Source organism: Lissotriton helveticus, chromosome 5_1 (assembly GCF_964261635.1).
Source record: "Lissotriton helveticus chromosome 5_1, aLisHel1.1, whole genome shotgun sequence".
In the NCBI taxonomy this organism is placed as follows: domain Eukaryota; kingdom Metazoa; phylum Chordata; class Amphibia; order Caudata; family Salamandridae; genus Lissotriton; species Lissotriton helveticus.
The window spans coordinates 941,222,771-941,246,292 of NC_136065.1; the positions used below are offsets into that span (position 1 = coordinate 941,222,771).

Genomic DNA, 23,522 nt, shown 5'->3' on the forward strand with positions numbered 1-23,522 from the left:
TGACAGTCTCTGCTCTTGGTCAATGTACATGTTTTACAGAGAATGTCAGACTTCATTCTCAAATGACTGAGAAAGATAATGTGAATTTACAGAAAATATGCTCTCAGTTTAGCTTATAGATCACCTTCCAAACCTCTGTGGGAAAAGCATGAGAAAATAGTTTTCTCTAAAACATGATCCATGATATCCCAGCAGAAGGCTTTTTCACATGGTAAAATCACCTTAGAACACACCACAATTCCTAAAATTAGTATGGTACTATCAACAAATGATTTATAATGTAACGAAAGTCTTAAAACCTTCTATTAACTGCAATGTTTTTTAATGAGGTGCTATCATGTATATTGGTCCCAAGATGGCTGCCAACAATTTCTGGTTTGGAGTGTTGACAGACAGTTGACAGCAAATCAGCATGCAGCGCGTGCTCGGAATGCTAGATATATATATTTGTTTTCTTTTGATTTTCTCAGGAACTACTGGAGGTATTTACACCATTTAAGCAAAAGCGTGATCTGCGAATCAGACTCTACCATTTTGCCAAATTTCTTGTAATTCTGTTCAGCAGTTCGGGCTGTAGCCGTGTCTAATCGTCCTATGGAAAATAACATGGGGAAAACACGTTTTGGGACCCCCTTTTTTCTCAGCCCCCACTTGACAAATCTCCCAATAACTTTCAGGGAAGGAGCGGAGCAGAGCGGGCCATCTTTGAGAAATTCGCGAAGATTCGTCCACCGGCGCCAAAGTTATTCCAAATAGAATGTTGTGGATTTCCTATGGATACTGGGTCCTAACTATAACTACCTACTGGCGACCACCAGTAGGTAATATATATATATATATATATATATATATATATATTCACTGAAAAAAACTAAGGTTTCATGGACGTTGTAGTTAGTTGGACATTTCACTTTTACAAAACCTGAGAAATTTGGCCGTTATAGTTAGTTCAGTTAACTATAACTCGCGACCCCGCAATGCACTGCTGATGACGTCACATATTACATCATTCATGACATGGTCAGTGACATCACTGATGACATCTTCCAGTGAATGTGTGTTTCTGTAAAGTTTAAATATGTTTTTATATATATATATATGCCAAGGTGTATTGATGAATGAGTGGGTGTATAAATATCTGAATGGATGATTTAGTAGGTGCATGACTGATTGTGTAAGTGAGTGATTAAGCATATCTTTCTGAATGCATGGGTAAGAGAGTAAACTGTGTAAATGTCTGTATCAGTCTGTCAGTTGGTGTATAAGTGGCTTCATGGGTTGGTGTGTAGCTACATGACTGTCTATATGGGTTATTGATTGGTTGTCTGGGTATCTGTATGGGTGCCTAAGTGTCTGTGTGAGTGGGTGGGGGAGGGTGACTCTGTGCATAGATGTGTGAGTGGGTGATTCACTGAGTGTATGGGTTCAAGAGTGCATCTGTGTAGGGCTGTATGGGTGGGTGAGTGTGTGTATGGGTGTGTTGGTGAGTGAATGGATGTCTCAGTGGTATATGTGTAACTACATATGTGAAAAGTCATTGAGTAGGTATGTACTTACTGCTATTGGTTGGTCTATGGTTTCGATATTGGTAGTTTGTATTTTAGAGTGGGTGTTTAAAAGGTTTTATTAGGGTGTGGGGAGGTGTATCAGATTATCACATTGATGATGTCATCCGTGATGTCATTTGAGATGTCATCAGTGATGCCATCAGTGATGTCACTGACCATGTCATGAATGATGTACTATGTGACATCATCAGCAGTGCATTGCGGGGGAGCAGGTTAAAGTTAGCTGAACTAACTATAACGGCCAAATTTCTCAAGTTTTGTACGAGTGAAATGTCCAACTAACTATAACGTCCCTGAAACCTTAGTTTTTTTCAGTAAATTTCTAAGGTTTTTTTAAATGCTAATTTCTAACTATAACATGCCTGAAACCTATGGTTTTCTCAGTGAATTTCAAAGGTTTTTTAAATGCTAATTTCTAATTATGCCTACAGAGGTAGGACATGTGAAGAAAGAGGAAAAAAGGCACAGAAAGAAGCAAGAGGCAACAGAAGTTCAGAAAGATGAAGAAAAGTGCAGGAAGAAGCAAGAGGTGTGCAGAAAGAACCAACAGAGGAACAGAAAGTCCTCCTGTGCACCCAACTTTTTGCTGACGGGTACTGGTGGTAACTGACTGACTAACCAGGCCTAAAGCCAGTGTTATGCTAAAAGACACTTAGAATACAGTGAAAACACCTACATACACTAGGGAACACTATGCGTTGGGGTACCCCTGTGACCTCCTCTGTAAGGCCCTAGTACATAATAAGGAAGGGAGATTAAAACTACCTCGAAATCAGAGGTGCAGAAAGATGCTTGTTTAAGTAGTTGTCACGTTTGCAGAGTGGTGGAGAAAGGGTGCTGGTCCTCCGACCAGCGCTCAGGAATTCCACTGCGTAGGACTTACTGGAGGTACCAAGAGGGCTTCTTGGCCCCCAAACTCCCTCAAGACTAAATTGGACTTCATCCCCATCTCGTAGTCTGCCAGGAGGCGTGTTAGCAGAGTAGTGGAGAAAGGGGGCATGGCATCCGAAGACGTCTTAGGAGTCCCACTGTGTGGGACTTACTGGAGGTAAAAAGAGGGGTAGTTGGCCCCCAAGGACATCCCTGGGGGCAAACTTACCCTCCTATTACCTCCAGTAAGTCCCACACAGCAGCATTGGTAAGTTCTCATACCAGGCCATGCCCCCTTTGCCCACCACACTACAAACACGCTCTCTGGCGTGCTCTTGGATGGGGAGTGAAGTCCCCTTCGCAACTGGGGGCCCTTTAGGGGCCAACAAGCCTACCTCTTACCTCCAGTAAGCCCCATACAGTGGGAGTGCTGACAGGTAGACAAAGGCCACGCCCCCTTTCTCGACCACTCTGCAAACGTGCCCTCTGGCGCGTTGTTAGTTGGGGAATTAATTCCCCTTGAATACTGAGGGTCCCTGGGGGCCAACTAGCCCACCAGATACCTCCAATATGCGCCACAGAGCTGGATTGCAGAGAGGTGGTCCGAGAATACGCCGCCTTTTTACACCACTCTGCAAACGCGCCTCTTGGCGCACTGCTGCTCGGGGGTGAAGTCCACTTGTGTCCTGAGGTCCTCAGGACACAAGAGGACCTAATCATCCCACCAACAGTGCGCCAAGAAGCGCACATCATGAATAAAGCCCCCCGCACATCATTATTAAAGCCCCATGGGGGAAACACATTTTGGGACCCCCCCTTTTTTCTTGGCCCCCGCTTCATAAATCACCCCGAAACTTTCAAGACAGAAGCTGACCGGAGCGGGCCACTGGTTTAGAAAATTTCACAAAGAATCGTCAAACAATGCCAAAGTTATTGAGAAAACAAAAAACGCTTTTTGAATAGAAACAAGGTCCTAACTATAACTACCTACTGGCGTATGCCAGTAGGTAATATATATATATAAAGGTAGGTTATTTTTAAATATATATATCTCCACTACACAACCCGGATTGCTGGAGTCTGTGGCCCGTAGACAGGTGGTGAGTCATGCCGGGCAGGTCTCCCGGCTATTTAATCCACACAAGCGTCTTCTCCAAGAAGGACTCACTCTCAAGAGGTAAACCAAAATGTATTCATGTAGGTTACGCGTTTCGACAAAAGAACTGTCTTGATCATCAAGACAGTCCTTCTGTTGAAATGCGTAACCTACATAAATAAACTTTGGTTTACCTTCTGAGAGTGAGTCCTTCTTGGAGAAGACGCTTGTGTGGATAGATATATATATATGGGACTACGAATCCTACAATGCAAAGGGGCTGTAAGCCCAACCTACTAAAGGATGTCATTGAATAAAAACATACTTGTTGAAGTGAACACTCGATGCCTGGCTCTTTTCAAGCTCATGAAGAAGAGGCGACTTGGCCTCGAAACGCGTCAGCTACATGAAAAGAATCTGTGGTGGGTGAAATGCAGGTTGCAGCGAGGCTTAACAGACCAGAAGGTCGGGGCGCTGTCGTGTGACCTTTTCAATGCTGTGGCAATTTGTTTTCAACCTAATCAACACGGCCGCCCGCCGTGGAAAAGGAGCACCATTTCCGTGGTGAAAGGCTGTGAGAAGGAACGTGTTCTTTCTATCCGGCACAGCGTCCTTCTGCACACAGAACCTGCTGGGAACCTGCCTACCTACGAAGGTGAAACAATGCTTATTATTTTAAAACCAGGACACGAACTTACTAAAAGTTATTAATTATTTCACTTCATGGGACTACGAATCCTACAATGCAAAGGGGCTGTAAGCCCAACCTACTAAAGGATGTCATTGAATAAAAACATACTTGTTGAAGTGAACACTCGATGCCTGGCTCTTTTCAAGCTCATGAAGAAGAGGCGACTTGGCCTCGAAACGCGTCAGCTACATGAAAAGAATCTGTGGTGGGTGAAATGCAGGTTGCAGCGAGGCTTAACAGACCAGAAGGTCGGGGCGCTGTCGTGTGACCTTTTCAATGCTGTGGCAATTTGTTTTCAACCTAATCAACACGGCCGCCCGCCGTGGAAAAGGAGCACCATTTCCGTGGTGAAAGGCTGTGAGAAGGAACGTGTTCTTTCTATCCGGCACAGCGTCCTTCTGCACACAGAACCTGCTGGGAACCTGCCTACCTACGAAGGTGAAACAATGCTTATTATTTTAAAACCAGGACACGAACTTACTAAAAGTTATTAATTATTTCACTTCATGGGACTACGAATCCTACAATGCAAAGGGGCTGTAAGCCCAACCTACTAAAGGATGTCATTGAATAAAAACATACTTGTTGAAGTGAACACTCGATGCCTGGCTCTTTTCAAGCTCATGAAGAAGAGGCGACTTGGCCTCGAAACGCGTCAGCTACATGAAAAGAATCTGTGGTGGGTGAAATGCAGGTTGCAGCGAGGCTTAACAGACCAGAAGGTCGGGGCGCTGTCGTGTGACCTTTTCAATGCTGTGGCAATTTGTTTTCAATATATATATATATATATAACAAGTTTATCCAAAGGACACAAGCGCACTCTCTTTTTCAGCATTTATTCAATTAGGCAATACAATTCTGGAGTGAAATTAATTAATATCCATGCCTCTTTACGCGTTTCAGATATTACACTTCTTGATCACATGATTTGGCAGGAAAATGTTTGTTTAAGTTGAGGCTGTTGCATGTTGCTTATCACTTTACCAGTAATGATTTTGCCCTTCAGTGGGTCTCCCCAATGTTTTTTTTATCCAATTTCACACGCGGATGAGTAGTTCTGCAACGATATACTGTATGACCTTCAGTGGGCCAGCTTGAAAAAACATGTCAGAATTGACAAACACAATATTTACCACCGCTGCAAGTTCTTTCTCGTGGCAGTTCCAATACACGCCCTGCAATTCCTATTTTAATGTATCTTTAGTCACTTTATCTGTCACATGTCACTCTGCATGAGCACTTAAGTCACTTTATCTGTCACATGTTGGAGCAACCTTCATTGCCATGTACATAGATAGTCTCATGTACCTTTACCAAAACACATGCTGTGTGCAGCCATTTCCATCCTAGCTATGTGGTTTCTTCTCCTTGTTTTCCCTTTTATCGTCTTTCAAGTTATGCCTTTGGGTTCCCTAAAGAAATATAGGTTCGCCAAAACTGCTTTTGGTACCGACAGGGCCTTGTTTGGTATGTATCAAGTGTTACCAACCTATCTCGAGTGAAATTACACCCGACCACTGTGCACTGTTGCAAAACTCTGTTGAGTTTATTTTTCAAAAGATTTTTTAAACCATTTCAAAATCAAATTCTCAATGATGTCAACATGGCTTTTTCAATTCAGTACATTTAGCCTGAACTTACATGTTTTTAAACATTGCAATTCTTTTAGAACTCAAACAAAAAACATTGAAGAATACAGCGTATGTAACATAATATAACAACATGGCATTATACAATGACAATATGCTTATGAGAAGCCCGATGCATTTCGAGCCTTGTGGGGCTCTTCCTCCGGGGCATGAAATCTACATGAATGTAAAAAACACAGCGTTACATTTTGGGACCACTTGTTGAGTTAAACCTAACAAATCCAGTGAAAAAACGAGCTTAATGTCGTGCTCCACCACCTCCTCACCCTGTGAAATCTAATTAAATCTTACCCTTTCCTTGTGCCTCTAAAATAAAAACGACCTGCACAATGGAAAAACGTTACATGAACTCACTCTTTTCTCTATACAAAGCTCCGCTTTAAAAACAAACACAGAGACAACGCAGCTACTCAACTTACCCACTCGAAGACTCGTGATCGCTACCGGTTCTACAAATACAAAATAGACCAAAATCAGAACTGCCCGACTATATTCCAGTACATTCACAAAGAAACCGACTTAACCCAAGTCCTCCTACGTGCGTACCTTAATATTAACGCTGTTCCTCACAAACAACTCTCGTGGCCATTGCCAAGCGTTCGAATGCTCTGGCGCCTCATTTCGCATTATATCTCCGCGTAATACATATTCCAGCCTATCGAAATCACTCTGTTTCCTCTGACGTCAACACAACCACTAGACCTGCCTGCTCACTCAGAGCACGGCAACACTTCCTGATAGACCTTGTTCCTCGTGACCACGTGGGGCTCTCTCTACCAATCCGCTGCTTCTAAACCCGAGCTTCGGAGTGAACGCGATAGTGAACGTGCATGCAACTTACAATGCGTGTGAATAGAAATAAAAATGAAAATAAATAATAAAGTGGTGACTCGTTTTGTGCCTTACGTGAACACTTAATGTATGTATGGAAAACATTACAAATTTCAGATCAACCATCGGTACATGGCTTACAACACATGGTGCCATATATGGCAGTAGATTCTCTTACAGAAAACATGAAAAATCTATTTTGTCATTTAACCCTTTGGGATCCTGAGTCCCCAGTTTTTTTATCCAAAAGGTCTCTCTCTGAAGCAGAGATCTAGTTAAATCAGTACCCTCGAAATTCTCAACTCTCTCTAGGACTGAAAACTGCAGTTGAGCTATGCTGTGCTTAGCCTCCTGCCAGTGTGCTGCCAAAGGGCTCTTGATGGTTTGATTTCTGATGGTGCTTTTATGTTCAGAAATTCTGATTTTTATTTTGCGCTCTGTTTTACCCACATAAAGTTTCCCGCATGGGCACTTTATGTAGTAAATGAGAACACTAGAGTTGCAATCAGCATTGAAAAATAGAGGGATTGTTTTTCCTGTCTGTGGATGGTGTAAAGACTTGCCTGTAATCACATTATTGCAATGAACGCAATTACCACATCTCTTCATGCCCTTATAGGACGACATTTGTTTTTGTACGAATTTAGGCGTTAAAAGTTCCTTGAGGTTTTTAGACCTTGTATAGGCGAACATTGGTTTTTGATCAAAGATGCCATTGAAGTCTGATTCATTTTGTAATAATGCCCAATGCTTGTTCACTATGTTCTTGATTTTTTGAGAACTGGTGGAGTATTTCAAAACAAACACTTGTCTCTCCATTTTTTGTTTCATCCTTTGGTGCAACAAATTCGTTCTGTCGAACATTTTTACTCTTTGTCTTGTCCTTTCCAATAATTCTTTTGGATAACCTCTTTGCTCATATTTATCCTGTTGTATGTCAAGATGTTTCTCCAAGTCTGACTGTTTGGAACATATCCTTTTAATCCTCATGAATTGAGAGAGCGGTAAATTATCTTTCAAGTTTTGCGGATGAAAACTTTTATACATCAATGCATTGTTCACATCAGTTTCTTTACGGAAGACTTCTGTGTGTATCTCTGTATCCTCCAAAGTGATTGCCACATCTAAGAAAGAAATTTTCTGTTCATTGATGTTGGAAGTGAACTGTATGTATTCATTGTACTGATCAAGTTGTAGCAGTTTTTTTTCCAGTAGGGATCTCTCTGCGTTCCAGATGACAAAAATGTCATCTATAAATCTACAGTATAAAACTGCATGCTCCTGCCAATCTTCATCAGTGTAGATATGGTCTGCTTCAAATTTGGCCATAAAGGTGTTTGCATACGCCGGAGCTCCGGCAAAACCCATGGAGGTCCCTTGTAATTGTAGAAAAAATCTTTCATCCCATTGGAAATAGCTGTGGTACAAACAATAGTGTAGAATTTCCAAGATGAACACTTTTTCAGCCCTGATTGAAGGTTGGCTCAGCAAAGCCCATTCTACTGCCTCAAGTCCACCCTGATGGGGAATGGACGTGTATAATGATTTTACATCGATGGTACACAATAACATTCGATTGTCTGGTTTTATAGATTGCAATTTTAGGAGAAAGTCCGTAGTGTCTTTAACATATGAGGGCCATTTTTGGACAAAAGGTTGGAGAAATTTATCGATGTAGATTCCGAGTGGTTCGAAGATGGTACCGCACCCCGTCACTATTGGTCTCATTGGGGGGTTTTCTAAACTCTTGTGTATTTTGGGAAGCATATACAATCGTGGTCTTCTGGGATGATCAACTGTTAAAAATTGTTTGGTTGTTGCTGTAATGTGTCCTAATTCCAATGAATGCTCTAAGATTGTGTTCAATGTTGTTTTAAGATCGTTGATGGGATCTTTATCCAGTAATAGATACGTTGATCTGTCTGCGACATGTTCTTCAACTTTATCAGTGTAGAATGTTTTGTTCATCACAACGATTGCTCCCCCTTTGTCTGCTTTCTGAATCATGATAGCAGGATTATCTTGTAACGACTTCAGAGTGTTCCTGTCCTGTATAGATAAATTTTTCTTTTTGCCCCTGGACAAATTGATATTCTGGATGTCATTGCGTACTGATCGTTCAAAAGCGTCTAAGATTTTATGAGAGACTGGCGCCTGAAACTTTGATTTAGGACGAAACTCAAGAAGTTCTGTTTCTTCTTTTTGGGAAGTGGCAGGAACAACATTCGTAAAAAAATGCCTTAATTTCAAAACCCTCATGAATTTAAAGAGTGAAACTTCACACTCTAGTTGATTTGTAGTGTGAGTGGGAACGAACCCTAATCCTCTATTTAAGATCCTGATTTGGTGAGGTGACAGAATGGTATCAGAAATGTTCACAACTAAATTTACCTCTGACTTCTTGTTGAAGGTTTTTTTAAGACTTCGCCTTGTTTTCCTATTGATTTTGAAGGTCCGGGTGGTTGGCTTGAATCCGCGGCGTCGGATAAAAAAGATTGTTTAACTCCAGGAGCTTGTGCTCCTCTTTCCTCTGTTGTTTTGGGAGCTTCTGAAAGCTGAGATTGGACTGTTGGTCTATTCGCTGTAAGGTCCGAATCTGACACCGAGCTTTCTTCAGAAGATACATTGGTCTTCTTTTTTGGAAATACTCTTCGCTGGGCATACACCTCGGCCCATGTATATACTTCTTGCAGTTTGTAGTCCAATGTATCTCTTTTGAATTTCCTCAACTTGCCTGCTTGTATTTCCTTTGTGTGTTTATCCAATCTTGCATTTATTTCCTCCAGTGATTTGTCCCAATCAGTTTTGTCCATTCTCTCTTCCAAATCTGCTTTGATTATTTCTATTTCTTTTGAAAGATCATTAATTGCTTTGGCCAATTCTTCTACTAAAAGTAAAATTAGATCCAAGCTACATTTATTTAAAATTGAATACCAACGTTCCATGAAGTCTTTGTTTAGATGAAACCTAAATAACATGGGTTTGATAGACAGCCTCAAACCTCTAGGAATACGTTTCACTCGATGATATTGTACCAGTGTCGAGGCATGTAATTTCTGGTTGATCTCTCTTCTGGCTAGAAATTCAAACTGCTTCAGCTGTTGTATGATTGTGGTCCCTTGTGTATCAGCTGTTTTGATTTCCTGAATCATTGCATAAATACTTGATGCTTCTTCTGGTGTGTAAGCTAATGTGCTTGCTCGGTGTTCAGTAGTGTTAGAAATTGCTTCGAATTGCATGATGGGTGCTTTTGCTTCTCCTATCTAAATTCATATGTATCAAGTGTTACCCAGGTCCTGAAGTTCACTGAGTCACCCCATTAGATTGTAATAACACCCAACAGTACAGTAACTCTTTTGGAAATCACTAAATAAATAATGACATGTGTTCATTTGCAGAAACCGAGAGTACTGCAGCGAAAATAGAGAATACTTCAGGCCTGAATGCTGTTACTCATTTTCATCCATAACCCATTATGAAGTCTCCAAACATGTTGCGAATTGAGAACTGGAAGACAACTCAAACTCCTCGCAACATGACTCCGAAAAGGGTTTCCTGAGGGCAGTATTCTCCAAAGCTAACCATCTTGGACCCAATTTACACAATGTTTCACACGCTTTGCTGGCCCATCAGTGCTCAAAACATTGAATTTGCATTTAGAAATCTGGAAAACTGATTCATATAATTCGGATTTACAACTTGTTCCTGACCACAAGTCTAATTATGTATTGGACAAATCTGCAAATATGGCGCATTACTGCAGTCATGATTTTAGGGTTGTATTGCAATACAGCATTATTTTCATAGAGCTTCCCATTCCTTTAGTGAGACCTAAAGTAAATTAGGTTAGGGGCTTTATGTAAAGAAGACAAAATGGGTCTACTCAGGGGAGGGGCACAAGGCAGGGTCATTTGAAAAGCAGTGCCCACGCACAAAGTTGTAACTTTCTGTGTATTTTCAATCTTTCTGAATTGCTTTTCATACTCATTTTGTGCACATGCTATGGCATTTAATGCTGGATAAAGTGTGCAAAATGGCTGTGAAAAAACACCTCTCACACCCATATTTGAAAGAGGTAGTGTGGAAAACATTTCTTCACCTGGTAAATATTTTCTAGGCAGAGCAAAAATAGAAAAAAAGGTACATTTGCAAATGCAGATTTCTGCTACTAATCTTTCCGAGGACTATGCACACTAAAGGCCATCCCCCCAAAAATGGTGGAGTTGTTGGAGTAGCCATGGAAATCTAATTTAGGAAAGGTATCAAGGCATACCTTTGTGGTTGTTTGCGAATCCCCAATTTGTTACGAAATGCAAATAAATGAATTTACCAGTTATAATCGAACAGTTGAACCATTACGTTGAACTTACTTGGTAAAACACTTGGTTTTGGAGGGACTGGCCTAAAAAAAAGAAAAACTGTCAAATACTACATTTTATTGGGCTCAATGTTGAATGGAGTGTTAAAAGCAGACACAGCTTCCGTATCTTCTAACAATTTTTAAAGCAAGAATCTAGTTAACTATTTAATTTAAAAAGAGGTGAACTAACTTTTCATGGCAACCATAGTCAATCTACTTTCAAAGAAAAAAGAAACCTGACATTCATAATCATTCGGATACGTGCAATCTCTGGATCAGCCACTACAACACTTGCTATCAAAACGCAGCACTCACTAATACAATAGATTTGTAAAATGTAGTACAAGTTGACCTTAACAATCAGTGAGAGTTGCAGTTGCCAAATCACAAGAAAAACATGTTCTTAGTGTAAAAGTTCACGTTGTGATAATGCTATGTGTAAGAAAACTGGATCTGTTTAGTGGTATCTATCCATAACATACATGACTGTCCTTTTTATCCCCATGATAAATCCACTGCACACCAGTTTAAGTTTGATAGGAGAGAGGAAGAAATACCTACTTTGTTTACTACTGGAAATATCAAGGGAAATGTCCCGACCTAACAAGATTCTATAAAATATTTCCCTGACCAACCTCCCAAGGATAATTGAGCCTGTCTGTTGCTGGTGCATGTAACCTTCTGTGAAGTATGCCTCTTGAGCATGGGAGGTTCATGTCCTGTAAGGTCCTGGAACAAATAAACCCTACTGTGCACCAAAAGTTACCTGGTGAAGTAGTGGGTGGACTTTCAGACCATTGGCTAGCTTACAGGAACCGTTTAAAGATATTCTTAAGTGAATCATATTAGCATGAACCAGTCTTCGAGCGTTAGTATACAATCTGGAAAGCATGCAACAAAACTACATAGAGGTAACATAATTTCGCACCATTTCCACGGCCCACCTGTGTGGGTAGAGCCCTCTAGTGATTATTCTTGGACCTCAGATACCCTGTCGTAGACATTTTTATTAAACAGCTATCTTCTGTTGCTACCTTTTTCTGGCCTTGCTATTAAGCAGCTAAGTTAAAGAGTTTGAATGTTGAAATATTGCCTAGAGAAATATTGTGATGGCAAACATCATGGCTAACATATTGAGTCCCAAAAATCGAAAATCATATAGGTAAATGCAGGTTTTCTATTCTTAACTCAACAGCTATGTACCTTGAATATATATACATATATATATATATATATATATATATTGTTTTTTTAAGTTACCACAATGGGGAGTAAGTAAAGTAAACCTATACTTATTTGCATATTCTTACTTTCATGAAATTTTGGTCTTCAACATTTTATCCACAATATTTTTGAAGAACAATATTCTGGAGTCGAAATTAAGTTGGAATACCATTAAAGATGTAGTAATGTTTACCCCAGTATGCATCATTTGTTGCTTTCTGTTATACAATCTTTAAAGTTGTATGCAACCCATCATCAGTGAGAGAACAGTTATCTCTCCACTTTTTTCTTATTTTCAGATTTTTCGTGTTCTTTCTTGTGGCATTTTGCTTATTACGTTTTAACATGTTCATTCTAAATTGGTTTACCCTTATAGGCTCTTTATTTCTGTTACTTTATTGTAGTCTGTCTGCTTGATGTATTACAATTCTATCTTCATAGACATTTCTATGAAAGATTGCGGATACCAAGGTATCACATGTGATAAAAGAATATCCTTAGGTAACTGTTTTTTCCCTTGGTGATTCTTCTGTTTAGTCATGTCTCATCTCACTCACACCTCACATGTAACCGAACTCCATCTATGCCAGCCTGCCAGATTCCCTTTAAAGGGGAACTCAACTAATCAAATGTAAAAAAAAACAATTACTTCAGATTTACAGCTGATATTTGTTGAAGTGCAGGAACCTCTAATGCTGAGCTGGAACCTTTTCGCCTCTCAACAGGTGTTGGTTTATCTGAAAAGAAAAAGCATATACATTAAGGTTTGTCATTACTTTGCAGTGAATAGTTTTTGTCACACAGACGTCCACAGATTGGATTGCAAAATGCCAGGATTTTCCAACAACAATAAGTTGACTGGGACCTTCCTGAGATCCTGCACACAAAGAGCTCTTGAAACATCAGAAATCATTCTCATTTTTCTGTAATTTGGCTTGCCATTTCTCTCCCTTAGATTGGGAGATTTTTTCCACATTCCATATCCCAAGGAGCATTGCTTTAGGCTGAATGATAGAAGGAGGAAGCCATCACATTACACTTTGCCGGTGGAAGGCACACTGTGAAAAACCAATCATTTTCCCTCCACAGCTAATGGTTCAGCCATCCCTAGCTATCTTGACCCAGCTGCAAAAAATGTATAAAATACCTGAGGCCTCCTTCCATTCCCCTGAATTCTTTGAACTGCACAGCTCATGTCTAAAATGAACTTTATGACCTATTTTACCCTGACAAGATGCCCAGCCTGTTATCTTTGAGTGGTGTCCCACAATGATTTCATTTTTAAACTTACACAGGGATTCTCTGTAAGCGAATGTGAGCATGATAAATATACCTTTATCTTAATGCCAACACCTTGGTTGAGAAAAATAATGTTTAAATTCATCAATGGAATTCAGCCTACTTCATTCTCAATATATTCCATCGTTGTTAAGCTTTTCAATGTTGTCCTTGATTTACTTTTTTAAGTAGAAAGTTTGTAAAGAAAACACAAATAAAGTCTCTTTATCATCAGAAGTAAAAGTATATTTAAAAATATTTGAAATGTTTTAGAATAATTTTTCTATGTAGATTATGAACACCACTAATCACATTGTACTAATCCACCACAAAGCAGGCACATATTAAAGATGTTGTATTTCTGTGCATACTTTAAGAAAAGTATGCATGCAAAACTTGATTTCAGATGTTATCTAAAATGTAATCTCATTACCTTCCTTAGGCACTGTTTCTCTCAATGACACTGGTAAATTCTGAAATTGAATAGAAAATCGTTAACTTTTTATCTGTAACGCTTTTTAAACAATAGAGCTCGGCAGAACGTACAAAAACAGAGATGAATAATGATTTCGTGAGAAAAGTAGGTCATTTTTTGATTGAAAGAAACCTTTAAAATAAGAGTCTGCATATAAAGCAATCTATAATAATAGAGTATGACATATATAGAGTAGGGCCTGCAGGTAGTGTAAAGACTTTTTTTTACATTTCTCGCTGAGACACCCTAACTGGGATGTGTATGCCCAGACATGGAATCCTGTTCCAAAGTACTCAAGCTGTACCTCAGGGATGGGATCCAACGAGGCCAAAACCGATCTGGTTTTGGTTTTGTTCCAGTTCAGATGAGACTTGTCTCACGATTCCAGCTTGTTGCTGTTAATGGAGCAGACAGAACCAAAGCTGATTCATGTAGGGTTAGTCCCTGTCTATGAAGACAGGGTGAGGAAATAAATAAGGGACTGTAATGCAGTCTAAAGTAATTATAAGTAGCAGAGATGAATTCTATCACTCCATTAGTCACTCCTATGATTTCTTTTCTCAGCAAATAGATGAGACAACATTGTATTTTTTAGATTTAAGGTTGCGGGCATATACACCACATGTAAGCTCTGATATTTTATTTATTTATATATTGTTGTGATATTGTTAAAGGCCACGTCCCCGAGGGTGTGGTTGTGGTGAACATTCCCAAGATCACTGCTTTCTCTGTATTGTTGCCAATTTTATAAAGAATGTTGGAAAAATGGCCATGACCTAGTTTTAACAATGAGGCACACTGAGGGCCTTATTATGAGTTTGTCAGTCCTCCTGCAGCACCCCCCCGCTGAGCTTGCAGGAGGACCGCCAAGCCCGCCCGCTAGATTATGAGTTTAAGGTCAGGCGGACGGCGCTGCGGCAATCTCATGACAGCGGCTTTGTTAGGCTCATAGGAGAGCCTTAACATCAGACCGCCGCCATGAAAGCGACTGCAGCACGGTCCTGCAAAGTGTTGCATGCACAATATTGGGCAAGCCACACTGTGCAAGAACGGGGTGCAATTACAGAGGGGCACCACATATGCACCCCCAGACCCAGAACTAGCAGGGGCACACTGTTAGGGCCCCCATAGTTGCATCTCTGCCACCCTTTTCATGGCGGGCTCACCGCCATGAAATGGGCAGTGGAAAAGCAATTTGGAATATGCGTGGCGGTTCCACAGTGGCACCGCCAGCATATTCCTGCCCCTTAATACTGCACCACCACCGCAGTATCATGGAAGACGTGGTGGTCCGACCCGCACATTAGTAATACTGCGGGCAGACCCGCAGAGGCGGCGGTGGTCAGAACGCCACAGTGAGTACGGCGGTTGCAGGAATAGCCGTACTTATACTAAGGCCCTAAGTATTATGTCATACATTGAACAAAGCAATATTGCAAGGTTCAGTTTTTATAGAGAGCTTGGTTTAAAGACCAAGGTTAAGCCCTAGTAAGCACTATTTTATACTCCTCTACTCTTAGGTGCCTCAGTCGGTTTTAATCATGTGTATGTAGTTATGGAGTACCTAGACTTTACAAGAGGATTACATTTTCCTGTTTTTAGATTGTAGCTGTTTTTAAAATGCAAAGCTCTGCTTTTTTTGGATGATAGACATTTATTTTCTTTTTCTTTGTATTTTTCTTCGTTCTAGTTTTAGTAATTTTGCTGTGCAATTATTAATGGATTGGAAAGCTTTTATTCTTTTTTGTATTAAAAGGTTATGCCATCAGTGACCATATATCGATTGTCAAATGGGTGCATGAAGAGTCTCAGAACATGATTCTATGTCAGCCAGCATTCCACCAGTGACCTTGTTCACTATAAATTTGAGTTTGGATGACCATAAGAACCCACACAGCTGTTGTTTCCTTTTTCCAAACCCTGCATGGATCAACACCACATTACAGTAAGGAACTGAACTGGTTTATCAAAAAGGGAAATGCCAATATATTATTCTTAAATCTGATCTTCCACCATAAGGAAATTTTAAGGTCTGGATAAACAGATCTTCAGCTTTGAATGAATGTACAATGAAATGGATCCTTTCTGCATTCACATCTTAATTAATGACAGTCGTTCTTTAGGCCTGATTGTTGTTATTTCTTGACTTGCAGATATCTCGATTGACAGAATTAGATTGCATGTTCAACAATTAGAATGTTCATTGGTATTGCAGAATATAGCGAGGGTCATCAAAAACACAGCATTGCATCCCAGGTACACCATCAGACCACTATACACTATGGGGTCGATTCCGATTCGGGAAAAAAAACGTCCGTACGATTTGTATCCGGAGCCCTCTCCGTACGAATCGTACCCGTCTGTCCAAGTCGCGTAGTACGATCTGTATTCCGTGAATCCGTCCGAATCGTCGCAATCCGTACGTATTGCAAGGCTGAAACCGTGAACCGTATGACTCGTACACATGCCGTACGACTCGTAAACATACCGTACGACCCGACGAGTACGATCCGGACCGGGGTATGAGGACGCGATTTGTATGGTCCACGTCAGGTAAGAGCGAGTCGTACGGAAAAGCACACAAACACATACACACCGTACTGTCCGTACACCCCATGATCGCAGGGGCACGGTACCCCTGCGATCATGGGGTGTACGCACCGTACCTCATGTACGATGGGTGTACGCACCGTACCCCATGTACGATGGGTGTACGCACCGTACCCCATGTACACTGGGTGTACGCACCGTACCGCATGTACGATGGGTGTACCCAGCGTACATGGGGTACGGTGCGTACACCCATCGTACATGGGGTACGATGCGTACACCCCATGATTGCAGATGTACGCACGTACCCCTGCGATCATGGGGGGTACGCACCGTACCCGGGGGGCCGTTCCGTACCTGTTTCGGTGCGAACTCTGCTTTTACGGCTGTTTTCAGCTCCCATAGAAAAAGGGTCGTACGGTGCGTAACCGACACGTATCGTACTTGCTGGGTCGTAAAAACCAGCAGCGAACCGTACAGATGTCGCGTACAGCGGGTTCCGAGGGAGAATCGCACAGAGATTAGAGCTGTACGTTCTCTGTACGACTCGTACGGAGTACGGCTCCTGGTACGAATCGTACTTCATCGTACGTATGGGGGATGTTGCAAGGTACGATTCGTACAGGAAAAACGCACCAAACGGCTATTCGGAACGGTTTTTCCCGAATCAGAATCGGCCCCTAAGGGTCCTAAATAGCAACTCCATAGGAATCGCTATTTAGGAAATGCAAAATGATATGTATGAAATTACCGATTTCCTAATAGCGATTCCAACAGAATAGGAATTGCTATTAAGAAATCGCAATTAGGAAATCCCATGCCATTCATACCAATGGGCCAGTTATGCATTTCCTAAATACTGTTTTCCAATTAGGGAATTCCTATTTAGGAAATGTTAAAGCAAGGATGGCTATGGCCCTTAAAGAACCCGTAATGCACCCCAAAACAAGTGGTGCACATGTAGAGCACACATTCCCTAGGATAATGCATGGGCTTAGTTGCACTTAAAAAAAGCATCTTGGGTGCTTTTTTTAAAATGCACTTTGCTACCATCGACTTTGGGTCGATGGCAATTGCATTTCCTAAATGCTAATTTTGCATTTAGCAAATGCTTTGTACATGTGCTAAGAAATCACAAATAGGAAATCCATATTTATGAATTCCTATTTAGGGAATCTTAAAATGCGATTTCTACTGGGTAGAAATTACATTTTGTGATTCTCTCAAGGCCTTGGTGCATAGGAAAAAGCTGTTTTGCATTTCTTAACAGGCCAAAATTGCAATGCGGCCCGTTAAGAAATGCAAAAGGCCTTTGTACATCTGGCCCTACATCCTTGGACCCCAGGCCACCACAGTGAAACAAATCATCTTTAACCTGTTGGTGACTGTCAAAGCTCCAAACCTGAAGGGGCTCTATTGGAGCACAATTCAAACTCCTCACCCACACTTTCAAGGCAATACATCGTCAGACAGCATGGACTCAACATAGTATCCTACGCCGATGACAGCCAGCTCAACTTCTCCCTCACAAAGGATCCCCACCAGACTCAGCTTCCAGGAAAGAATGAAAGACTTTACATCCTGGATGAGCAGCAGCTTTCTTAAGCTCAACTCGAAGACAGAAGTCCTCGGACCCACCCCCTCAACATGGGACAACACCTGGTGGCCCAACACCCTCTGCAACCCTCCACTCCCACGGACCATGCCCGGAACCTCGGCATCATACTCGACTCCTTCCTCACCATTACCTGACAGTTCAACGCCGTCTCTTGCACTTGCTTCAACACCCTCCGCATCCTTTGCAAGACCTTCAAGTGGATCCACCCCGAATCCATAAAGACCATCACCCACACACTCATAGCAAGCAGACTGGACTACGGAAACGCCCTCTACGCCAGAATCAACAAATCCCTGCTCCAGACCACCGGAGCCAGACTCGCCCTCGGCATCCCACGACATGAACACATCACCCAGCACCTTCGAGACCCTCACAGGCTCCCCGTCAAGAAGAGAGTAACCTTCAAGCTACTCACTCCTACAACCTACAAATCCCTCACAACACCAGACCCCAAGGCCCCAACCAAAGAGTCTTCTTCCATTTACACAAGAGAGACCTCTGCTCCGCCAACCTCACCCTCGTTGAACCCCCGCGAACCCGCAAGGCCAGAGAGGGAGGGAGAGCCTTCCCCTAAATTATGGCAATGACCTGGAACGAGCTCCCACTCAACATCAGACGTTCCCCTACTCTGCACACCCTGAGGAAGAGCCCCAAGACCTGGCTCTTTGGCTGACTCTGAGCTGCATGCCGCCCAGCGCCTTGCGACCCTCATGAGTGAGTAGCGTGCTTCACAAATCCCTGATTGATTGATTGATAGATACATAACAGTGTCCCAGCATACCTCAACAATCACCTCTGCTTTCACAAACCTTCCAGACACCTCCACACATCTGGACTCTTACTTGCACACATCCCACGCATTGGGAAAACCAGATCTGGCAGCCGAGCCTTCTCCTACATCGCTCCTAAGGTGTGGAAAGGCCTACCACTACACATAAGGGCCTCATTCGCACTGCGTGAATTCTGCAAGCAGCTGAAGACCTGGAGTTTTGAGTAATCCCTCCAGGCCTTAGATGTGGCTGACTCAGACCTGCTCAGCGCCAGGATACCCTCCCGGGTGATATTGCACTTTACAAATCTTCATAACATACCGTAACAAAGATTTGACCACCAGCTGTTTCTCCTCTGCCTTCACTATGTGGACATGAATCAACTATCTCTTGTGTGGTCACAAATCATTGTCAATATGTACTCATTCCACTGTGTAATTAATTGAGTGATGACCTACATTGTGGAGTTCTGAGACCACGCTCCTTCTTTTGGTATATCCCCCTTCCTCCTGGCCTGGGCTGGGTCAACCCTCTAGGTTCACGTTAAATGTGTATGCTAATTATGTCCAGCTCTGTCTCAAGGTGTGATGGGTAAGACTTTGTGGGTGGTTGTAGGAGGGGTGGGGTGAGATGCAATTTCTGGGTGTAACAGCCTTCACTTCACAGGCCTGTGTGATAGCAGCTGAGTCATCAAGACAGTGCTTATTTTGTGAAACAATAAGTGCAGGTGCCCCAAGCTCTGCTCAGAAGCCGGAGACTGGAGCAATTAAACATCAAATACCAAGGCTGGTAGTTTCTAAACCGTTATCAAATACTCCATGCCCCTTTATCTCATACTTGCAGGTTCCTTCTTTCTCCCTTTGTGACGGTGTTGCCGTCTTTCTTTTCCTCCATCTGTCCAATCGGTATGTTTTTCCCTCTCTTGAACTTGATAAATATCTGATGCAGGAAATAAGTGCTGGCCCCCACGGTAACCACTGCCTCAAATTAAGCACTGCATGGGCATCTTATGATAGGTAAAATCTGAATTGAAGCAACACATAGTTTATGTTGCCATTTCATGAAGCTCCATTGTGGTAGTTTCCATTTATCATTCTGACTTAGAACATTCCCTATCCCTTTTTTAATTCTAATGAACATTTACCTTTTGTTTCGCAGCTATCAGTACACCAGGATCTCAAGGGGTATATATTGCAATATATTTTGTCTACCTCTGTTGAACTCAAAGTGCTAAATGTCCTTTTTGCCATGTAAATTTACATTCGGAGTCAAATCAGGATTAGGTAGATTTTTTCATGCGCTAAGTGCATTTTTTGAATGCAAAGTTCTGTGAGTATGGTGAATTGTCTGGAAATTTGGCATCAAAGGCAGGCTTGTGCGCTTTTCTCGGTAGAACTTCTCACAGATTTGAGTAATCGCCCACAAACTCATACATTTGTGGGTAATTATGTTTCTCCTGTTAATAGTTCTCACCATAAATTACACATAGATATATATTCCTATCAAGGTGAATAGCAAACCAAGATTTAAAATGGACCTACGTGTGGAAGCAATTTCTCCACAGGAAGAAAAATCCTGTGGAGAAAGAAAAATGGGTTCATGTAGAGGTTGACAGATTTAAAGAGCCGCTCATAATGAGGCCTCTATTGGTGATCAACGTGTCACCCATACCCTCAGAGGTAATTTAATGCAAGTAACTAAACATCTAAACAACATCCCGTGGATGGGAGACATCCTCAACATAAACGGTAAACAGTCAAGATATCAAGTTTTTATTTTCAACTTGCACTAATATCGAGCGCAAAATATCGGGATACAAAAATATTGCCTGTCAGAATATAGTGGTAAAGAATATCGAGTCTAATGTAAGTAATATTGTTTGCAAAATTATAGTTGTTAAAAATATCGTTTATTTAGTTAGTATTATGTATTTTAGTATGTATTTTAAATGTATGTGTTTGATTTTTTTTGTTTAAGTATTGCATTTGTTTTTATTAATATGTATTTCATTTTTAGGAGTTATTAATTTTATTTTAAGTGCATTTTGCGTTTTAGTTCCATAGTCGGTTGTGGGTTTATAGGGAAACAGGGTGGAAGTAATTTATTTATAAATAATTAATTAATATTTTTATTATTATTTATGTCCTTTTTTATGCTAATTATGTATTATTACTTAAATGGTTGTTAATTATTATTAATGAATTGGTAATTATGTTAATTGTGTAATTTTTTTAGGAGCAGGTGGTGGGTTGATGGGGGATTAGGGTGGAAAGTAATTTAATTTAAATACATTTTTACATATTTTTAATTTAATAATATTTAATGTTATTTTAAAGTGTTAATTGTTTGAATTAATTTATTATTGTTTTTATTTTGCTTTCAATTAATTAATTATTTGTTAATTAATTATGTTGATTGTGTCATGTTTTACAACATGACACAATGGTGTTATTTAAAGGGGAATAGGGTGGGGGGTACATTATTTATAATGAACTAAATATTTGTTAATTAATGATAATTAATTAAATATTAAATATGCTAATTGTGGAATAATTTTGATGTGTGAGTTGTGGGCTTTATAGCTGTACATGTTGGGAAGAAAACTTTTTTAAAATTAATTCATGATTTGTTGTTAATTGTTATTAATTTATTAATGTAAAATTAGTTATGGAAATTGTGTAAATATTTTTAGGTGTGTGTTTTGGTGTTTAACACCTTTGCTGCGGTGCATGTTTCGCTGCAGTGACATTCCAATCTTGGGCGAGGTTCGGACGGTCCCCGGCAGTTGTGCGCACAAGCCCACCCTGAGCATGGAAGGGGCTATTGGGGAAGAGGGTGGAAAGTAATTTAGGTTAAATAAATTAATTATTAGTTGATCATTAATATTTGTTTATTAATTGATACATATTTTTGGTAATTGTTTTGTTTTTATTTTGTTTTGGGATTTAGTTTCAATAGCTGTAATCTTTGGTTTTATCCCCTCTGCTCCTACTATTATCCTCATTGGAGTGGGAATAGTAATTTATTCCCCTCCGCTATCCAACACTTTCACTACTGTTGCACTCTCTGAAGTGGGAATAGTAGTTTTTATTCCTCCGCTATCCAACACTTTCCCTACTGTTGCACTTGCTGGAGTGGAAATAGTACATTTTCCCCTCCGCTATCCAACACTTTCCCTACTGTTGCACTCCCTGGAGTGAGAATAGTAATTTTATCTCTTACGCTATCCGACACTTTCCCTACTGTTGTACTCAGTGGAGTGGGAATCGTAAATTATTCCCCTCCGCTATCCAACACTTTCCCTACTGTTGCACTCGGTGGAGTGGGAATAGTAATTTATTCACCTCCGCTATCTAACACTTTCCCTATTGTTGCACCTAATCTAGTGTTAAATGTAGTTTTAGAAATTAATACATATTTTTCAATTTTAATTTATAATATATATATATATATATATATATATATATATATGTATATGTATATGTATATGTACATACATATATGTTACAGATGTATGTATATATATGTATTTATATGTTTTAATATATTTCTAACATTTTATAATTTAATAAAATAATTATTTATTAATTATTATTAACATTTATATATGTATGTTTAATTTATTTTTACATTATATTTCCATTTTCTAATAATTCTAAATATTTTTTTATAAGTTATATGTATTTAATTTATTTTACATTATTTTTTATAAATTTTTTAAAAACTATCATTTTTACTTCGACATTTTTAACAACTATATATATTTTTTCGATATTTTAGTACTTACCATTATGAAGATAGGATGTCGATATGTTTGACATCAAGATTTATGTCCCGATATTTTGGGAACACGATATTTCGTCAGTCGATATTTTGTCAGTGATTCAACATAAACATCTAAAGGTAGGAAGACACTAGGCACTTTTATTCATCTATTAGTTACACACTTCAGAGTTTTTGTATGAATTACATTCCAGGAAAACAATGGTTACATTCATAGTGAATGTGCTAAATATGGGGAAAGTCATTCATTTATTTAAGGAGGTAGCTTTTATCGTCTTACACTTAACGAGTTTTCTTGTGTGCCTAGACGTCTGTCTAGTATGGGTTAAAACCTAAATATTGCACTTAACGAAGTTGTGATTTTTATGTTAACATTCAGGAAAAAGGGAACACCAGAACATTGGTTATTCGAAATCTACACTAGGATTTAAGACTCAGAGCTAATGCATTGTTTAAAAGGCCATATACAATTTGTTATTAACTTACTTGTTTTGATATATTAAGCATTTTCATTCTGAAAAACAAAATGTAATTAGACACGTTTGTGAGAAGCAACTGCAGCTAATATAAAAGCTAAAGCAATGCAACAGATCTACATTAGACGAGTAAGACTGAGACAGAAAGCCACTCAACCACTGTGTTACTTGATTCATTGCATTTACTACAGAATGTCTGTAAGAGCAGAGCCGCTGCAGATGTGAATCAAGCTTCCCACTAATATGAAACAGACGACTGGAGCTTGTCATTATTGACCATGGT

General features: G+C 40.2%; 1 protein-coding gene across 10 annotated transcripts in view; it reads right to left on the reverse strand.

The window, feature by feature from the left end:
* The window catches only part of BLNK (B cell linker), an 849,614-nt gene that overhangs the window by 59,062 nt on the left and 767,030 nt on the right, over positions 1–23,522 (reverse strand). For all 10 annotated transcript variants that reach the window (XM_078643456.1, XM_078643447.1, XM_078643446.1 and 7 more), the window contains 4 exons: positions 23,250–23,277; positions 14,001–14,040; positions 12,939–13,026; positions 11,076–11,107 (listed from right to left, as the gene is read on the reverse strand). In XM_078643456.1, the coding sequence (XP_078499582.1) occupies positions 11,076–11,107; positions 12,939–13,026; positions 14,001–14,040; positions 23,250–23,277 (188 nt within the window). The remainder of the gene's footprint in view (positions 1–11,075; positions 11,108–12,938; positions 13,027–14,000; positions 14,041–23,249; positions 23,278–23,522) is intronic.